Raw genomic sequence first — 19,969 nt, 5'->3', positions numbered from 1 at the left:
GCACTTTGTTACACGTTCACCCTGTCTGCCGAGGAGACATGACATGTTCTTTGTATAGACGGTTTCCTAGAGTTCCTTTGGACTCGCACTCTTTGGTCATGCATATTTTAGTCTGTATTTCTCGCTCTAATCGCTGGTTTCCTCTGGTTCTCCTCATTTGGTTTATTTATGGCTCTAGTGAGTGACCCTTGTGTGAAGTTGCTGGAAGCATCCGTGCCTCGTGAAGGTGACAACGAGTCCTTTCTCTTGCAGCTGTACGAGATCTTCACCTGTCTGGGAGAGCTGGGAGCCATTGCGCAAGTTCATGCTGAGAACGGGGATATCATTGCCCAGGTGATGTTGTGCACCTCCCCGGAGCACGCTGTCTGCACGAGCTCTGGTCTTCAGCCCATCTCTCTCCTCATTCCTTCAGTATTGCTTGAGCTCTTAATGTGTGCAAGGCACGCTCATAAACGCTGTGCTAAAAACAGAACCTGCCCCAACAACCTCCCAATCTAGGAGGAGGGAAAAAGGTGGAATGAAGACAAGTTGAGGGAGAAAGGGGAGGCCACTCTAAAACAGGGAGCCGTCTGGCCATACTGGGGAATCAGAAAAGGCATCGCGGGAGAGGTTTTCAAATTGGACCATTTAAGTGGGAGAGCATGGCTGATTCTCTTTTCGAAGTGAGTCCAAGCTACGTGACATTCTCTGCCCCAGAGAAAAACCGTAAGGCAGCACGTCTCAGAAATCTCATCCAGGACTGCGGAACTCACGGCTTTAGATAATAAAGAACATAGGTCTGTGGGGATCAGATGCCCCACTGGTTTCCTAGAAGTTGGGCTGAGAAACCCGACGCAGGAGTGAGGAAAGTGAGGCCCCAAGGCCCTAAGTGATCATTTGTGAGGAAGCAGAAAGCACTCTCTCCATCTCCTGGGTCGCTTAATGGGCTGGATGCACAGATGTCTCTTAGCCAGGGTTTTGTTGATCTCAGAAGCATTCAAGATTGGCCCTCACTAGGAGGAGGCAGCCAGAAGAGTGGGAGCTCTCTCGGTCCATTTAATAACCTTCACAGAAAAATCCATTACTCATTCTTTCAAAGAGTATTTCCTGTGCATTTTGTGCCAGGCACGAGGCTACTGAGGTGAGCCCCCAACAGACGCATTCCTTAGAGTTGCCCAAGAGTTGGTGAATGTGGTCAGCAGGGGTGTGGGAACAGTGTGGGGCCGACTCTTGTCTCAGCCCCACTGGCCTCCAGCGGCAGGTACCCTCTGGCGAACACTGACTACAGTAGGCACTGGGAAGTGCTCTAGCACATTTTCACTTGATCTGCCCTGCACCCTTGAAAGATGGCTGCTATCTGCCTGGTTTTGTAGATGAGCATATTGGGCTCAGAGGATCAAGTCACGGGCCCAGGTATCACAGCCAGTAGCTGGAAGAAAATCTTAGCTCAAAGGGTGGCTCAGTGGGCATCCTCCCCCAGAGTTGGTGTGTCCTGGGCCCTTTGCTCCCCCAGTCCGGCTGCAGGCCCTCCGCGAGGCAGCGTCCCCACAGAGCCGGGCTCCAGCTGTTACCATTGCAGATGCTGGATGTTGTCTCACCAGTGGAGGAGGTGAGCTGAACGTGTCGTTTCCTCTTGCTGACCTACGAGATTAATTAGTCAGGTCCCTGACAGCCTTCTCCCACGTCCCCCACACACCCAGAGATAATGAAATCATTTTCCAAAGAGGGTCCAGTGCCTGTGGGAGGCATCCTGGTCGTGTTAGGGCTGTTACTCCTCCTCGTTCTCCACGTTTTTAGTGCAGCAGCCAGAGGCCCCAGCCCTCCCTCCAGATGCCCTAGAAACCAAACTCCCTGCTACTTCCTTCTAAGCCCTGTGGAGGCAGACAGGTTGCCATTGCTAAGCCCCTTGTCCAGCTTCCTCTTGTGGCTCCACAGCACAGATGTATTTCTGGTTCCCCCCGCCCCCACTCTTCCCTACCTTGTGAAAGATCTGTTCTCAGTCAGGGAAAGAATAAGAGCGTTTTTCCACTTGGATGAGTTTCTTGCGTGTGTTTATTACATGGAGGTGGAGCCGAAAGATTTTATCACGTTGTCTAAATGAAGGCAGCTGCTGTACTCGGTTTTAGGCAAATGTCACCAAAGAGCGAGAAGAAATCTCCCTCAAGGATACCCACGATGGACATTTTCAACAGTTTCAGGCTGGCAGGGCATTCTGAGAGCACAGCATCTTGAGCTCATCATCTGACAGTATTTATTGAGCACCTACTATGTGCCAAGCCTTGGGGAGGGAAGATGAAAATGACAGGGTCCCTTTCCTCATGGAGTAAACCAAAATTGTATCCTGCCCCAAACTGTGATGTGATTACAGCAATAATCAGTGCCCCAAGGAGCCCACTGCTCCTGCACCCAGGTAAGCTGGCTTCACTGGGTCTTTGCATGCCTTTCCTAACCTCCCAGCTCTAGGAACACCATGGCCTTTAAGAATGGGACTTCTCAGGGACACCTGGGTGGCTCAGTCGGTTAAGCCTCCGACTTCGGCTCAGGTTCGTCAGTGTGAACCCCACGTCAGGCTCTGTGCTGACAGCTCAGAGCCTGGAGCCTACTTTGGATTCCGGGACTCCCTCTCTCTCTGCCCCTTCTCTGCTTGCACTCTGTCTCTGTCTCTCAAAAAATAAATAAATGTTAAAAAAAAAAAAAAAAAAGAATGGACTTCCCAGCATGAGTAGTGCATTGAAATCACCTGTGGAGCTTAGGGATTCCTGAGATTCTCCAACTTCCAGAGATTCTGATTTAGGGGGTCAGTAGTAAACTTCAAGCAAGCATAATTTGAACAAGTTCCCCTGATGATTTGAATGTGCTCAGAAACCACCTCTGAAGCAAGCTTCCTCCCATGCGCCATCCCAGCCCTCTTGAACATGAGCGTCCTATGAGACAGGAGACAGGAGAAGCTTTGGTTGGACACCTCAACCTTTGTGTGACTTGAGGAGGCCAAGCAGGGTGGAAACTCACCAGCGTTCAGAAGAAATCGTATTCGGTCTAAGGCTCCATAAATGGAACAGTAAGAATGAAAAGTGAACTTGGCTGTAAAAATCAGCCTCTGGCCTTTGTTCTAATCCTGCATAGCTGGACACTGTGACCATTTCACTGCTCACAGCAGCTTGGAATATACGATATGTGTCTTTCTTCCTACACCTTAAGCAAAATTTATATTACTCAAAACAAAACAAAACAAAACAAAACAAAACAAAACAAAACCAAGAAAAACTAGATTTTCTTTTCCAGAAAGAAAGAATCCCTTCCCTTCTAAACATCTCATAGTTTCAAAGTGAAACAAGGTTTCGTTCCCTTCACTCTCTGTCCTCCCTCTCCCTCCCTGCCAGGGCAGGGTTTCATTGGAATTGGCCTTAGCATTTTGGGAGCAAAGGCCAGCCAAACTGCAGATATGGAAGCTTAGGATTTCTGCCAGTTCCAATTAGCCCACGTGTGTGCTCACTGCCCAGCCACCTGCTTCTTCCAGAAAGCTGGCCAGAAGTCTGAAGAATTTAGCCATTAGCTGTGAGGGGTGGGCAGTTCTGCCACAAAACAACCTAATTAAATAGAATCTGACCCAAAGAGTAACTCAGTTAATGCTGTTTGGAGGCATTATTTTGTCTGGTTTAATTCTGAGTCCATTTACTTCAGCCATAAATTCAAACCACAAAATAGCCTTGGGGCTTTGTTACAGTGCACATTCCTAGAATTTAGCCTCTGTATTTTGACTTGGAGAGGACCACAGAGCTGCTCAGCCAGGAAAGGCAACCCAGGGGATTCTGATGTAGGTGGTAGGTGTACCAGACCTTGGGAGACACAGCATGAAACTGTCAGCAGTAAGTGAGCTGGTGTGACTTTTGATGTGTCATGTAGAAAAAAAAAATGATCCTCTAACAGACTGCCATCCTTTTAATTTAAAAAAGCCACCCTTAAATGATTTTTTTCTCCTCTTATTTAAGACTTGACCCTATTTCGCAATTCCAGATAGAGCATTAACAAATGTATTCAACATACGCATTTTATTCTTTTTGTTCCCTTGAACACTTCTTCAGATTAAAATACACCAGCACAGCTTTTCTAGACCTCAGTGGAGCTTATCTCAAAACTGGTCTGTGTTCTTATCTCATTGTAGGAGCAAACCCGGATGTTGGAAATGGGGATAACTGGTCCGGAAGGCCATGTGCTGAGCAGACCAGAGGAGGTGAGTTGCAGGGGGGCTGAGGGATGGAGGAGGGGCAGGTGCTCTGCTTTCCAGCATCTTCTGGGAGACTCCTCTTACTGCAATACCTTATGGCCGCTGCACATTTGAGGGTTTGTGTTCAGCCCGCCTTTCCTAGGCACATGTGCACACGGTGTATATGAGCAAGTATTGTGGAAGGTGAGAGTCTCTGTGAATACCAGATAGCAATCCCAGAACCTTTTTTCCAAAGACTGCTTCTGACTGACCCAACTCAGGGGACTCTGAGAAAAGGAATGTAAGGGAAATGTTTACTTCTGATCCCTAATCTCTCTAAAGATAACACAGGTTGGAGTGTACTCCACAGTTATTCAGCTGGAGAGGTAAATCCCCAAATCCTTTCTTAATCAGTGTGAATCTTAAAGACATGTCCATGTTATATTCTGAGTCCTGCAAAATAAAATATTAGCGATATGGATAGTAGGGGGAGTGGGCGTCTCACAGACATTATGTCTGTCGCTTTGTGTGATGAAGTCCAGGTATGGGAGTTTCCCACGTGTAAGATGGGTGATGAATAGTGACTTCTTAGCCCCTGACGAGTGAATAAAAGGTCACTAGTGGCTGATTGCATGTGTTTGGGATGTCGGCAGCTTCAGCTGCTGACACAGGACACAGAGTGGGGACTTGGCTGCCCGTGTGGCTGACAGCATATTGGCTTTGGGAGGCCAGCCTGGGGTTGGCACCTGGGGTGTGTTGAGAGCCCTCTGTGTGAGTGAAGGGAGCCTGCCTCTTGCTTTGTTATCCCCAGCCCCACACTCTACAGCAGGTAAGAGGAGGCAGAACCAGACGTCCGAGTATCCCTGTTGCCCATCTCTTCTAGAGGCTTTATAAAATGAAAATGTAACACACATACAGAAAAGTGCCCCAATCATAAAGATACAAGGGGTTTTCACAAGCCGAATACACTTGTGTAACCAGCACCCACTTGGAGAAGCAGAGCACTGTCAGAACCCCAGAAACTCCTCTGTGTCTAATGATATCATTTCCCAGTTAAAATAATTTATACCTATTTCATAATATGTATTATGGGTCCTTTCTATGGAGCCCTAGCTTATACCTGGAACTGTGCTGATTACCTCAGTTGTCCTTGCTGCTGCTCTGGGCAGTTGGTAGTGTTGCTGGTGGAAGAAACTGAAGTTCAGAGAGGTTAAGCTACTGGCTGCTTCCATGTGAAGGATTGGAAAGCTGTTTACATGCTGTGAGTAGGGCCAGGGTGATCAGCACTCTTGGTGAAACTTTTCCTAAATGCTGGTCATTGTAGCAATTTGCTGGCAAGATTGATTCCTGTAGCAGCAGCCAGGGGATTTCTGAGCAAAGTCTATTTTTGTTCCCTGGTTTGTTTTTCCAACCACCCCTTCCCCCCCCCCCCCCCCCCCACTCCTGTTCCCGTCTCCTTTTTAGTAAAAAGCCTCTCTGCCGCAGATCTGGACAATCCTGGAAACCCTTTTGGGTGAAGCTGGAGGGTGATGTAACCTTCCAAAGATAGTCATGCTGTCAAGGTCCTGGAAACCTGCTGTGCCATGAGGGCACGGCATCAGGGGTGCCAGGACCGAGGGCGTGGGGAGTGGCGTGGTCAGCACAGGTGTAAAGAGGGTGGGATGGGCGTAGGAGGGACCTACCCCTCTTCAAGGCAGAGCACACCTGGCCACCTTCTCCAGTGATGCTGTGCGGAGAGCTGAACCCCAGGTTTGCTCCAGAAGTCTGGGCGATGCAGGGAGGTGGCCACATTCGCCTGTGGTCAGGGGCTCCAGGGGCTCATCCCTTTGGAACAAAGGGCAGCTTGGGAGCCGCCAGCAGGGCCCTGCCAAGTTTTAGAGTCTGTCGGCTGAGCCGCACCCACCAAGGGCAGTGGCTGGTTTACATTATGCAAGCACCGGGCATCTGCAAGCTATTTTTGGTATTTTTAAAAGTGATGGGCTGCATAGGCTAACCAGAATGTCATATCCATCCAAAAAGGAGCTGCTGCTGATTGAATGGGAGAACACTAGCGTCTCTGCTTCGGGCTGAATAGGACTGAGTTGGGCTTTGGGCAGCAACACAGGCTCTCTCACCCCCGTAGGGATGTGATCGGCAGTAAGACCAGTAGCCAGCCTGCGAGGACCAGGAGTGGGGCAGTTGCCTTAAAGGATGAACCCATAATCACAACAGCCCTGTGTGCCAGGTCCTGTCACTCTTCCCCCTTGGTAGACTGGAAACTGAGATTTGGGGAGGTTGTGTAACGTACCTCAGGTCACCCAGCTTCTAGCTGGCAGAACCAGAACTCCAACCCAGGCTGTTTGAGTGAGCCTGAGCTCTAAAGACCCTGCTTTGTTGATAAAGTAAGGGGAGACTCATTATTTCTTCCTGAAAAAATTCAGCCGAGTTGGTTAGCACATGTGAACACATAGATTCTACTTTCGGATGGGATGGAAGAAATAGATAATAAGAGAAGTCTCTGCTGAGAAGCCTGGGAATTACTAGTGTAAGAAATGCCTTGTGGGATTGCCATCGCTGACCACCCGTTGCTGCAGGAAAGGATTGATGTCTAATCGCCTTTACTGGTTAATGCTGACATATTGGTGTTGGGATTGTGTTTTGCCGGAGAATCTGCCTGGGAAGATTGGGGAGCAAAGGCTTCCATCACAGGCAGACGTTGGGATAATCACAGGGAGAGAGAGAACCATCCAAGGGAAGTGAGGGCAAGGCTCTGAGAAGCCAAGTGAATCGCCCCAGCTTTGGATCCAAGGACTCTCACTCCAGATCTTGTAGGCTTTCAAGCACTGTGCCGCACTCCCGGCTCAGTTTGTGGAGGCAGGGGAGTGGCTCTCCGGGAGGCTCATGCTTGTCGTGACTCCTGGGACTTCTTTTTGCAGCTGGAAGCTGAGGCTGTGTTCCGTGCCATCACCATCGCCAGCCAAACCAACTGTCCACTCTACATCACAAAGGTCATGAGCAAGAGTGCGGCTGACATCATCTCCCAAGCCAGGAAAAAAGGTGATTGGTGTTCCCAAGAGCTCGGAACCAGTCATGTGGCTCCCGTCCGCCCCAGCTCCCCTGCTGTTCTGTACAAACGGTGCCTGTTTTGCTCATTGACGCGCTGTCTGGGAAACCCTTCCTCCGAGTTAGCCCAGGTGATCTTTTTGGCATCCCGGGTGGATGGCAGGCCCCTGGCATTGCTCCTGCTTGTCAGATGAGTTAACTAGGCTTAGGAAGGGTGAGTGCTTTGTCCGAGATAGGACAGCTTCAATCACTTCTTTGAGACTTGGTGCATCTTTCTTCCTCCCTTTGATCCTTCATTGTCAGTTCATGTTATCTGAGCTTTATAAATGGACTAGTCAAGATTATACTGGGGGCAGAAGTAAAAGATCCAACTCAAATGGACTTAAACGAACAAAAGTAAATTATTGGTTGGGAGTGTTTCAGGCATAGCTGGATCAAGGGGTTTAAACAGTGATTCGGGGCTCTATCACTGTTCCTTCTCTCTTGCCTCTGCTTTCCTCTCTGTTGGCTTTTTATTTAGTGTGAACAGTGACAAGAATAAATGTTAAGAGGCACCTGTTGTCCTCCACACTTGACAGGGGGTGCATAATGAGGAAGTAGAGTCTATTTTTTCCAATAGCTCAAGCCAGAGTGCCCAGGAGAACTGTGATTGCCTTGGCTTGGGTCATCGGCCCGTTCCTGAATCAGTATCTGCTCTGGGGATGGTGTGATTGATTGTCCAGGGTTGAGAGCAGAGTGCAGGGGCAGGGTCCCACCACCTGAGCCATACAGATTAGCACAGGTCATTTTGGGAAAGGGGCTGAGTGGGTCTCTAAAGCACACCTAGTGGCCATTCACGCCCCAGGGCTTCTATGCCCTTCATGCCCCAGGGCTTTGTCCCCACCTCCTTCTGACTTGGGCTGCTTTCCTCCATTGCTGTTAACTTGGGCTTCATTTGCTCATCTGGTGCTAAGCAGAAGTTTACTGTCACTTCAGAGCTTTCTTTTATGCCTTTGTTCTGGTCTCCAGTGACACACTAATGGGCTCACTTGAGAACAGAGTGTGGTTGAGAGCCTGCAGGTGTAGGGCCCTGTGTTTGGTTGGGAGAGAAGATTTACTAGGCCCCTGTGTATGATCATTACCACTGTAAGGGAGAGCCAGTCTGGGGGGGCTCATCTACCAAATTCTGCATGTAAGTGGCTGGGGTGGCTAAAAATAGTCCCACCGACTCTGACGGCTGAGTGTTCAGTCGTCTGCCTTTCCGGAAAAGGGCACCCTTTTCTTCTGGGGCGGGGTGGGGGGGGATTCTTCCTACTTGTCTAGACAGTCTTTGTTGCTAGCACATTCTGGGGCATCTCCTGCCATACCCTGCTCACAGTAAGCCTGCTGTTTTTCTTTCCCTGCTTTTAAATGTCTCAACGTGACATGGTGTGGTTGCTCCACTGGGTGTGAGTCACTGGGCGAGAACCAGGAAGGCAGCCCAATCTTCCTTACCCATTCTTGGAGAAAGGGGAAAAAAAAAAAAAAAAAAAAGGAAGAAAAAGCGAAGTGCATGGGGAACACCTCTACCATTTCTCCAAGACTCCCTCCCTCTACCACACTCCCTCTCTCAGGCCTTTGGCTCCTGGCTACATCTTCCCTCGGAGCTATTCTCAGGATTGCCCGAGGGTCTCGAGGACAGGGTGTTTCAGCTATGTGCTGGGTCTTATTTTAAACCCATGGAGAAAGATTCCTCACCCTCGGCCTTCTGGCTCATAGTGGTCTCGCACAAAGAGCTTGTACAGCTGTGTCTCCCAGGTAGCAGGGTGGCCTTGTTCCCATGTTGAAACCTTGACTCCTGATGTGGAAGCCAGTAAACATCCCAGGACCTCGGGGAAGGAGTCGAGAGTACAAGAGCAGGAAGAGAGTGTAGTGGGGTTCACTCTTCCCTCCTGAGCCCAAGTCCCAGTGTATTCAGTTACCAAGTCGTCTTCTTCTTTTTTTTTTTAAGTTTATTTATGTGAGAGAGAGAGAGAGAGAGAGAGAGAGAGAGAGAGACAGCACAAGCAGGGGAGGGGCAGAGAGAGAGAATCCCAAGCAGGGTCCGCACTGTCATCCCAGAACCCCATGGGGGGCTCGAACTCACGAACCATGAGATCATGTCCTGAGCTGAAATCAAGAGTCAGATGCTTAACTGAGTGAGCCACCCAGGTCCCCCCAGGCACCAGTGTTCTCTTAAGTAGCTCTGTATGGTTGCTCAGAATTAATATTAGGAATCCACAGTTAAATGAGGACCAGCCGTATGCCCTGCACTGACGTAAATACTTCAGGTCTAGTATTCTGTAGAATTGTCAAAGAACCCTGAGAAATAAATAGCCTTTATCATCCCCATTTTTCAGATTGAAAAATTATTATCCCCATTTTTCTTATTGAAGCACAGTGTGTCAGGATCTCCCAGTTGGGAGAGCTCGTGTTCAAACCCAACTATAATTACAATTTTTCTTCTACTCTTCCATCTAAAGATAGTCCAAAGGGAGAGTTCTTCTACTTTAAAGATTGTTTTTCTCTTAATAGTACCTGAGGGCTTGTCTTGACTTTTTCTTTCTTTCTTTCTTTCTTTGTGGTTCTGGATGCTTTAGTTGGGTAAATAGTTTTAGAGAGCCCTTAAAATTCTCATTAGTCTTGTGTGGCTGCTTTTTCCAGCCATCCCAAAGAGCAGGGCCGTTCATAGATGAATCATTGTCATTGCTTCCTTCTTTTGCCCATGGCAGGCATCACAAATCAATCTTGACTCTTGTAATGACACCAGAAGCATATTTAGAATTCTTTCAATAAAAAATTCCAGGGAACCGAAACAAATAGATTGGAGTTGAAGGAAGGCAAGACCTACTTATAATTTTGGCTATAGAGCCTTCCTAAACTTTGACATTGTGAGGAACTTGAATGTGGGAGATGGAGGACTGAAGCTGGTGAAGTCCAGGGCTTTATGGACCACTTTTTGCCCAAGATTCTGGCACAGAGAAACTTGGTACTAACCAACCTTCTATGAGACAGCATTTACCTTCTGTCTCTTTATCCCTTCTTCTTTAAGAAGGTCAGCTCAGATCAGTTTATTTCCCAGTATCCCTCCTCCCCACTGCTTGTTTTGGGCGAACAAGCCCCAAATTCCAGACACAGAGTCTAAGGAGCGAGCCCCATCTTTGATGTGTCTCAGGTTTTATCGGGTGTCCTTGAGCAGATCACTCCTTGCTTTAGGTTACGGAGTAAGAGGCATGATGGAAAGATCATGAGAGCCTGTTATCCAAGGGAGTGGACTTGACCTTGTGGAACCAAAGCATTTCCTTGCAACAAGCATGATCTAGCAGTTCCCAGTGATGCAGGCACGTTGGGGGTTTAGGCCCCTACCATGGGAAGGAATATCAGTAGCATAAGGAAATCGCTTTCACTGAGCATCTGAGTATGTGTGCCAGATACTTTGTATGTGTCAAATCCTTTCATTTTCAGAAGCCTGAGAAGTAGACATAGTCTTATGCATCATTCCAAGACTGATCTAGTCCACATTTTAATATTTCCAAAATGTTGATGAATCTCGTAATCAGTATACATTTTTTGTTTTGCCTCAAATATTAATTTACCTCAGGGTTTGGGAATTAAAGCTGCGTCTTATAACCAACAGCTTCTTGTGAACTAGGGAATACAAAATTGTTCGTGTTTAGCAGATAGAAAAGCAGAGGCTTAGAGAAGGTGGGCGCATGGACTTGAACCCAGGCCTACCGGTTTTCAGAGCCACAGCCTCGAGTAGGGCTAGGGGCTATGATTACCTGACCCAGGCCTGGAGCAGCACATATGTTATGCAAACCCACCGCCTGTTTCCTACCCTTGCAGGGAACGTGGTCTTTGGTGAGCCCATCACTGCCAGTCTTGGCACAGATGGAACCCATTACTGGAGCAAGAACTGGGCTAAGGCAGCTGCATTTGTGACATCCCCGCCTCTGAGCCCTGACCCGACCACTCCCGACTACATCAACTCCTTGCTGGCCAGGTTGGTGTGGGATTGGCAAGCAGCACGTCTCACGTAGAAACATCATGGGGCTAGTGGAGGGATGAGGACTGGAGCAGCCCATCCATCAGCTAGACTGGGGTCTGCAGTGAGGAAAACACATGGAGAATTCCCCTGCAGTCCTGAGCACAGACAGCGGGCTCTTCCCCGTCGTGTTTTATAAATTACCAACCGTAGTCGTATTAATAATGGGAATAGCGGTTTACACATATCATGTGCCAAGCACTGTGTGAGGCTACGCACATAGTCTCATGGTTCCTTATGATAACTATGAGTGAGGGACTGTCGTCTCCGCTTCACAGGCTAAACAACTGAGGGTCAGGCCATTTGCCTACTTTGAACAGCACCTAAGCGAAATTACAGGGAGTCTCGTTTGCTGGTGCCCCCCGAGGACATACAGGACCAGTCGCATCATTTGTTTGGGTCCCTTTTATTTCATTACACAGAGATGATCTAACCCTGCCCCCTCGTTTTCCAGATGGGCTGTCGGAGCCCCAGGGAGGGAGAAAACTCACTTACACTCACACAGCTGGTAAGAGGTACAGAAAGGATTTTAAACTCAAGTCTTGGCTTCCAAATGCTGACATTGGACACTCGACTCTTGTCCCCCGTGGTGACTCTAGCCACCTCTCTGGTTTACATGGAGCTTTTTTCCTTTGCAGCGGTGACCTGCAGCTCTCTGGGAGTGCCCACTGCACCTTCAGCACTGCCCAGAAAGCCATTGGGAAGGACAACTTCACAGCCATCCCCGAGGGCACCAATGGTGTGGAAGAGCGGATGTCTGTCATCTGGGACAAGGCTGTGGTAAGGATCAAGATCATGGGATGGGGGCCAGGGCCAGATCAGCACCGCCTGCTGTTGCTGCTTTTTAGGTGAACCGTCACGCCTGCTGAGATGTTTCTGGAACCAGGTGTCTCAGGTGGTTTAGGAATGTTGCTTCTAGAGTGATGAATGTTGAGATTTTGACAAGATCTCCTTATCTAGACTGGGAACTAGGAAGCAAACATGCAGATCCTTCATCTGATGTAACCCCTTGAAATGGTAAGCAGGGGGTCTGTGTCCAAGAGACTCAAGTCAACTTGCTCATCAAGGATGCTCTTGACTGAGTGTGTGGTTATCCAGGCTGTACACGTGATTGCCCACCAGTGTCTTTTGACATTGGCCTGGTTTTATTTTCCTTAATAACATAACAGAGCCTGACAAAAGAGCTGTGCAAATGAAGGCTTGACCAAAGGTTTTAGCAAAATTAATAATTAACTCATTAAGTTGATCACTTCCTTTTCCTTTTATTTCATTTTTTTTAAGATTTTATTTTTAAGTAATCTCTGTACTCATTGTGAGGCTTGAACTCACAACGCCAAGATCAAGAGTCACATACTCTACCAGCTGAGCCAACCAGGAGCCCCACTTCTCTTATTTTAAAATTTCTAAAGCCACTCATTTCTGAGCTACATGCATTGCATATAAACTAATGCCTCATTGAGGCGCCTGGGTGGCTCAGTCGGTTAAGCGGCCGACTTCGGCTCAGGTCATGATCTCGCGGTCCGTGAGTTCGAGCCCCGCGTCGGGCTCTGTGCTGACAGCTCAGAGCCTGGAGGCTGTTTCAGATTCTGTGTCTCCCTCTCGCTGACCCTCCCCTGTTCATGCTCTGTCTCTCTCTGTCTCAAAAATAAATAAAACGCTAAAAAAAAAAAAAAAAAATTAAAAAAAAATAAAATAAAATAAACTAATGCCTCATTCATCTACCCAGTGTAAGCCACCAAGTTTCTCTCCTCATCTTCACTCCTAGGAAGCTCAAAGCTAGATTTGAAACTAAATTCTTTTTACTGTATCCAGAATGTTTTTGTTTTGTGAGGAGGAAAAGCATAAGTATTTTTGTCTCTTCTCTCACATAGTTAGATTTTGATTTTTTTAAAGCATGGTTGTGTATTTATGACATACATGCATAGTTCTCTTGGTACTATGTGGAATTGTTAAAAATAATATATATGTGTGTATGTATATGTATATACATATAATATTTTAATTACCCACATATACACTCTCATTAAAGAGCACCTGGAAAGCATAGAAAAGCACACATACAAAAGAAAACAAAAGTCAGTCAATAATTCCACAACCCACGGCTAACCATAGTTATCATTTGGGTGAGGCTCTTCTGTATTTATCCTATGACCATGCAAATACAAACACATATCTAAAAAATAGGCTCATAATCACATTACTTTTTACTGGGAAATTTATAATTCTTTTTCTTTTAAATGCATTTGTGCTTTTATAATGTTTATTTTTAAGAGAGAGAGACAGACAGACAGAGAGTGAGAGACAGAGAGTGAGTTGGGGAGGGACAGAGAGAGGGAGACACAGGATCCAAAGCAGTTTCCAGTCTCTGAGCTGTCAGCACAGAGCCCGATGTGGGGCTCGAACTCACAAACCGTGAGATCATGACCTGAGCTGAAGTTGGACACTTAACCCACTGAGCCACCCAGATGCCCCTGTAATTCTTTTTGGAATGTGAAGGCAAAGAAGTAACTGTATGCACATATCCAGGAAAAAACGCACACTTCAGGAGCAGTTAACTGCCTCCTCCTGTAGCCATGTGTTAACTAACCGTTTTGCCTGGCAGCCAGAAAGGCACAGCCAGCTGTTCGGCTTGTGGGTCGGCTTCTGTGCTCATCTTCTCAGGGGCCTGTCTGTGATCACCCTGCCCCGAGCTCAGAAGCCCTGCACTGACTTTTCTTCTTTTGGTATTCCAATAGGCCACAGGGAAAATGGACGAAAACCAGTTTGTGGCTGTGACAAGCACAAATGCCGCCAAGATCTTCAACCTGTATCCCCGCAAGGGAAGAATATCTGTGGGTTCTGACAGTGACCTGGTGATCTGGGATCCAGATGCGGTGAAGATCGTCTCTGCCAAGAACCACCAGTCGGTAAGGCTCGCGCTGGCGGGAGAGGAGCAGAACGGAGAAGGTGTGCACGGAACTCGGTCGGGAGAGACATGTAGATGTGGGGTACCCCCGGCCACCTGGGCCAGGATGGGCCGCAGTGACCAACCCTCCCAATTCTCAGGGATGTAACGCCTCAGCAGGTTATTTCTCCCGGCTGAGTCAGCAGAGGGCCCCTCCCAGCACGGTCACTCAGACAGGGAGGCACCGTCTCCACACGCGCGTCCGTGATGGCTGAGGCTGGCGACCTGGTCGTGGTCCCTGGAGAACTGGCTTGGAAGCTTTCCTTAGACAAGTGGTACCCATCACTTCCTCTCACGCCGCACCAGCCACAGCCAGTCCTGGGCTTCCCCTCACCCCAGGAGGGCAGGCAGTGCAGCGATCCCCTGTACCTAGAAGGAGAAAGAACAGAGAAAAACTTGAACAGCACTGACACCGTCCTCATGAGGACTTTCATGTGGAGGTAATAATTAAAGCCCGGTACCTAAGGGAAAGGGCTTAATCCTTGTTAGTAAAAAGAGTTAGTATTTTTAAAGCATTTACGTTTCAGGCAGTGGAGCGTGCTTTTTTAATTCCCGGAATCTCCGTAATAGTCTTCTACAGGTAGACACTGTTACCATCCCCGTTTTATAGATAAGGAAAGGGAGGCGCAGAGAAGTTAAATAATTTATGCAGCAAGTAAATGGTGAAGTTAGGACACACACCCCACAACTGGACTCCAAGCCGATGTCCTTAACCCTTTATGGTAATGCCTTGCACTTGTTGAATAAATGAAGGTAGTAGAGAGAAATCGCATCTTGGGAGGGGATGGCCTTTGTTTAGACATTGAGTCACATCACATTATTCAGTTCCGGGCTAGTGGAGACCTAAGGGTCATTCAGCCCACCTACTCACCCACCCCGTACAAGAGTGCCAAACACAGCATCCCCGAGCGTTCCCGAGCTTCTCTTTGAGCACCGCCAGTGACAAAATGTACTTCTGCATGAGGGCCTTACCAAAGACTGATGCTTGTCTATGCTGGCAAGTCTAGTCTCTACTGTCTCCCCCTGGTGGCTTGTGCCCATGAAGAGCTCACAGATGGCGTTGTAAGCTTTTCCTGGCTTCCCTGGTGCTTTGGCCATAGTGATGCCAAAGGCAGGGTCCCAAGCACAGGAAAACCACGTACCTCTCCGCCCCATCCTGTGCCCACAACCGTGGCTTTGCCCCTCACCCCCGTCTCTAGGCTGCAGAGTATAACATCTTTGAAGGGCTGGAGCTGCGTGGGGCTCCTCTGGTGGTCATCTGCCAGGGCAAGATCATGCTGGAAGACGGCAACCTGCACGTGACCCAAGGGGCCGGCCGCTTCATCCCCTGCAGCCCTTTCTCGGACTACGTCTACAAGCGTATTAAAGCTCGGAGGAAGGTGAGAACAGCTGGTGGAGCCTGGGGGTGGGGGAAGGGGCTTTGCCCCATTCAGGCACGGGGATGGTACCCAGGAGATTAGGAGGGCTCTGTGTGCTGTAGACCTTCCCAAGGAAATTCACAGCAGTGGCCTCTTCCCAAGGGACAACTGCACAGATGTAAGGTACTATACATCTTTGAGGGTTTCCAAAGCTTTTTTTGGCCCAAGAAACCTTTTTTTCAAATGACTTTCCTCCACGTTTATAGTACTTTTCATTAAAATAATTTGAAATTATAATAATTGAAAATAATGTTTATATGTATATTTTTAGGGTTTTTTTTTATAAAAGTTTATTTATTTTGAGAGAGAGCATGCATGCACAAGCACAGGAGGGGCAGAGAGAGAAAGGGAGTCCTAAGGAGGTTCTGTATTGTCAGCCCAGAGCCCAATGTGGGGCTTGATCCCATGAACCATGAGATCATGACCTGAGCCAAAACCAAGAGTTGGACAGTTAACCGACTGAGCCAACCAGAAGCCCCAATGTTAAATAGTTTTAGAAAATAACTAAGGCTTACAGTACGAATTAGCAGCCCACACCCACCCCTCCCGGTCCCATCTCTTCCATTGTTGCTCTAGAGGCCAAATGTTTGTAACTCTTTTATCTAGTTGTATGGTTCACATAAAACCTTGTGTGTGTCCCTGGTTTCATAGACAGGTAGAAAAACAGATATGCAGACGCCTATTTCTTCTGTATGTATCTACCTACTTATCTACCTACCCACCTACACTTTACAAACCAATCAGCTCCAGTTGATATAGGGGTGAGGCCCAGAACCCTGTTTTTTTTTCAGCCCCCGCTACCCCCACTCCAGTCACAAGGTCACCTTCCAGTAAGGTTTGGGCTCCACAGAGCAGGGTCAAATCAGCCTTGGGATGGGGTGGAATTTTAGCCCTGGTTCCAACCTTGTCTGTTAGAAGACACACGGTCATGCGTGCACATGGGATGGGTCAGAAGGAGTCATGATGGTGAGGTTGGGGGCTGGAGGCAGGAGTTTGGGCACACACCACAGTGGCCATTAGAGAGAGGCTCACGGAAATTCCATATGCAAGCACCCCATCCCTCTCCCAGACCCCCCAGTGATCCCACCAACTGGTCACCCAGCTTCCCGGGGAGGCTTCCAGCCTCCCCACCAGAGGCAGCTACCAGCCCTGTCCGTGAGGACCAGCTTCTTCCTGCCGGCCGGAAGTCTCCCTCCCTAAGGTCGACCAGCTCCTTCCGTTCCGCTCCCGGCACGCGCACAGAACGAGGTGCACATCTTTTAGGGCATGTGTGTGTTTCCCGACTCCTCTGTCGTGTAGTCTCAATATCCCTGTAGCCTCCCTGTAGCCACTATTTACTTCATGACCACGTTTTAAATCCCTCCACCGTTCTTACCTCTTTATTAGCGATCGTTTAAAGTTACATGGGATGGAGTAAAATTCCACACTCCAGGTTTGGCCTGATAGAGAACAGAATGAAACCCAACCTCCCATGTACATCATCTCTTGATTTCCATTAATGAGACTTAGATTCTGCACCCAAAGAAATGTTGATGGTCTGGAGGCTTTTCAGGGAACACGGAAATAGAGACGGCCCCACCCGAATCATCAGCACCTGCAAACGTGAAGAGCTTTGCCCCTGTGCCTGCACTGGGGTTGTGAACAGGGGCAGGGAAGGCTCTGTGCTAGAGCCCGCCCCTCACTGTTGGGCTCCTCTGGCAGCCAGTGGGAGGACATGGGTGGAGGCAGTGTGTGTCCCATAGACCGTGAGCCGGCTGGGGGAGGGGAAAGGTGTTGTGTGACCCTTCCCCCCAGCTCCTGGCAGCAGGCCTAGCACAGCACACACCCACAGCTGGTGTTGCTGGCTGGCTGCTCAGTTCCAGGTCGGGTTCACAGCCACAGCCAGAGGCCCGTGGGTCAGACCACAGGATACTCACTTCGAGGTTTGGCACCTCTGCTCTGTGCTAAGGAGCGTGTAGGGGGGGCTCCCACAGGATCTCACATCTACCAGCACTTACGACCTTGTCCCAAACTGCTGCCCTCCCTGCTCCCTCTGCTCTGGTGTGCAGGTGGTCCTTCCGTCCCTAACCTTTCCCCCCACCTGCTTCCTCTGCTGGGAACGCTGCCTTCCACACCGGTCCTCTGCACCTCGCAGCCTTCTCCTTCCCTCACCCCCAGCCCCACAACACAGCAGGCTCCTTTGTTCCTTAAGAGTGAGGCTAACCTGGGGCATCTGGGTGGTTCAGTCGGTTAACCGTCCGACCTCGGCTCAGATCATGATCTCACAGTTCGTGGGTTCGAGCCCCGCGTCAGGCTCTGTGCTGACAGCTCAGAGCCTGGAGCCTGTTTCAGAGTCTGTGTCTCCCTCTCTCTCTGCCCCTCTCCTGCTTGGGTGTTTTCCCTCTCTCTTGTCTCTCAAAAAATAAATAAACATGAAAAAATAAAAAAGCAGAGCCTCCCTGTTTCAAGAGGTCTCCACTGACCTGTTGCACCGTCACTCTGTCCTCACACCCCTCTTATGTTCCTTCTTTCCTTCAAATAACTCTATTATTTTCTGGCTCCCTTTACACACTTAATTCACTCATTTATCTCGGTACCTGGCACAGACCTTAACTGCTGACAGAACAAAGGGTGACACGCTTTCTCTGCTGCAGATGGGAGACCTGCACGCCGTCCCGAGGGGCATGTACGACGGGCCAGTGTTTGACCTGACCACCACTCCCAAAGGGGGCACCCCCGCGGGCTCCACCCGGGGCTCTCCCACGCGGCCCAACCCGCCCGTGAGGAACCTCCACCAGTCGGGATTCAGCCTGTCGGGTGAGCGGATGGTGCCGGAGGGTGAGCGGGGAGGAAGGAAGGGGACAAGGGAGGACCAGCCGCTACAAGCTGGCAGGACACCTGTAGGGAGAGGGTGCCTGGAGCAAGCGGGAAGCTTTGCCGAATCAAGAGAGTCCTGCTGAGAAGGCAACGTAAGGCTCAGGGAGGTCAAGGGTCAGGTTTAAATGATGACTGGGTCTGCTTAGACATCACACCTGGTGGGGTGGGGGCAAGATGTTTTCCTTTATGAATCGAGGGTGATTTTCCACAGGAGACTGTGGGAGCCCTGTATGGAGGTGTTCTGTCTGTTTGCCCGGGATTAAAGCTCAGATGGCACTAGATTCTTCTAACCTGGCATATTTATTTATTTTATTTATAAAAAATATATTTATTTATTTTTGGGAGAGTGCAAGTGGGAGAGGGGCAGAGCGGGGGACAGAGGGTCTGAAATGGGTTCTGCGTTGACAACAGCAACCCTGATGTGGGACTTGAACTCATGAACCGTGAGATCATGACTTGAGCCGATATCAGACGCTTAACCAACTGAGCTGCTCAGGTGCCCCTAACCTGGCGTTTTTCCTGTCCTCTCCCCTTTCTCGTAATAATGATAGTGCCAGAAGTAGATGCTGTTGATTAAGTACTTACCCTGGGGTAGCCATACCATTTACCTAGTCTTTAAGAATGGATATTAGCAGAAAATAATTATCTACTTGCTCCATAACCAGTAGTCTTAAAGAGGGGAGAAAAATAAATGGAGATTTGCGTGTCTATGATGAACAATCAAAGTGTGAGGGAAACAAGACGAGAAGGGACAGGGACAGGTAAAGAGGAAACAGGTATCGGGGAAGAGGAGTAAGGAATGGCAGAAGCAGGAGAACAGAGGGTAAAAAAAATCAAGGGGGAGACAGAGACAGGGGAGGGAGGCAAAAGGAAAGGGCTGAAAGTTTGGAGGTGACGTCGCCACAGGTAAGGCTATGTTTGTCACAATATTTGTTGCCAGTATGGCTGCCATTTTGAATTGCTCCCTGGCTGACGTCATCCTTAAAACTTCGGCAGCTTCTCTGTGAAGGACACGAGTACGTGCACATCAGGGTTTCCTTTTGTGCCGAGGCTGCAGGGGCCCCGACCCTCACCAGGCCAAGCTGTGACACCTTGGGCAACTTGCCTCACTTCTCACAGCCTCAGTCACTGCCTCTGTGAAATGGGGATAATAACAGTAGCTTCCTCAAAGGATAGTGGTGAGGACAAAGTCCGGTATCTGAGGATACAAGGACACATTCCCTGTCGCAGCGGATGTAAGCAGTGATTTCTTTTCTTAAGTATCATTTTTATGAGGCTGAGATGGTATCTATAAGAAACCTAGCTTTTCCTGGTGGAGACGGGATTCCGGGGGACGGTGGATATGAAATGTCTGGAATACTTGACAGATCAGAATGGAAGTTTCTTGGGAGACGAGGCCAGGAAGGCACTTGCCAGCTGACACTCTGAAAATTAATCCAGTTTCTCTCTTGTCCACACCCCGCTCTCTCTCCCTTTTCTCTTCC

The 19,969-nt window shown here is 48.9% G+C and overlaps 1 protein-coding gene across 2 annotated transcripts in view; it reads left to right on the top strand.

The window, feature by feature from the left end:
- The window catches only part of DPYSL3 (dihydropyrimidinase like 3), a 113,953-nt gene that overhangs the window by 90,640 nt on the left and 3,344 nt on the right, over positions 1–19,969 (top strand). For both annotated transcript variants that reach the window (XM_045493022.1, XM_045493030.1), the window contains exons 6-13: positions 253–333; positions 4,142–4,210; positions 7,099–7,219; positions 11,069–11,225; positions 11,906–12,047; positions 14,003–14,173; positions 15,411–15,590; positions 18,263–18,425. In XM_045493022.1, the coding sequence (XP_045348978.1) occupies positions 253–333; positions 4,142–4,210; positions 7,099–7,219; positions 11,069–11,225; positions 11,906–12,047; positions 14,003–14,173; positions 15,411–15,590; positions 18,263–18,425 (1,084 nt within the window). The remainder of the gene's footprint in view (positions 1–252; positions 334–4,141; positions 4,211–7,098; positions 7,220–11,068; positions 11,226–11,905; positions 12,048–14,002; positions 14,174–15,410; positions 15,591–18,262; positions 18,426–19,969) is intronic.

Source organism: Leopardus geoffroyi, chromosome A1 (assembly GCF_018350155.1).
Source record: "Leopardus geoffroyi isolate Oge1 chromosome A1, O.geoffroyi_Oge1_pat1.0, whole genome shotgun sequence".
NCBI lineage: Eukaryota > Metazoa > Chordata > Mammalia > Carnivora > Felidae > Leopardus > Leopardus geoffroyi.
Note: the sequence above shows the minus strand (reverse complement) of the source record. Positions and strands in the feature narration are given on the sequence as shown.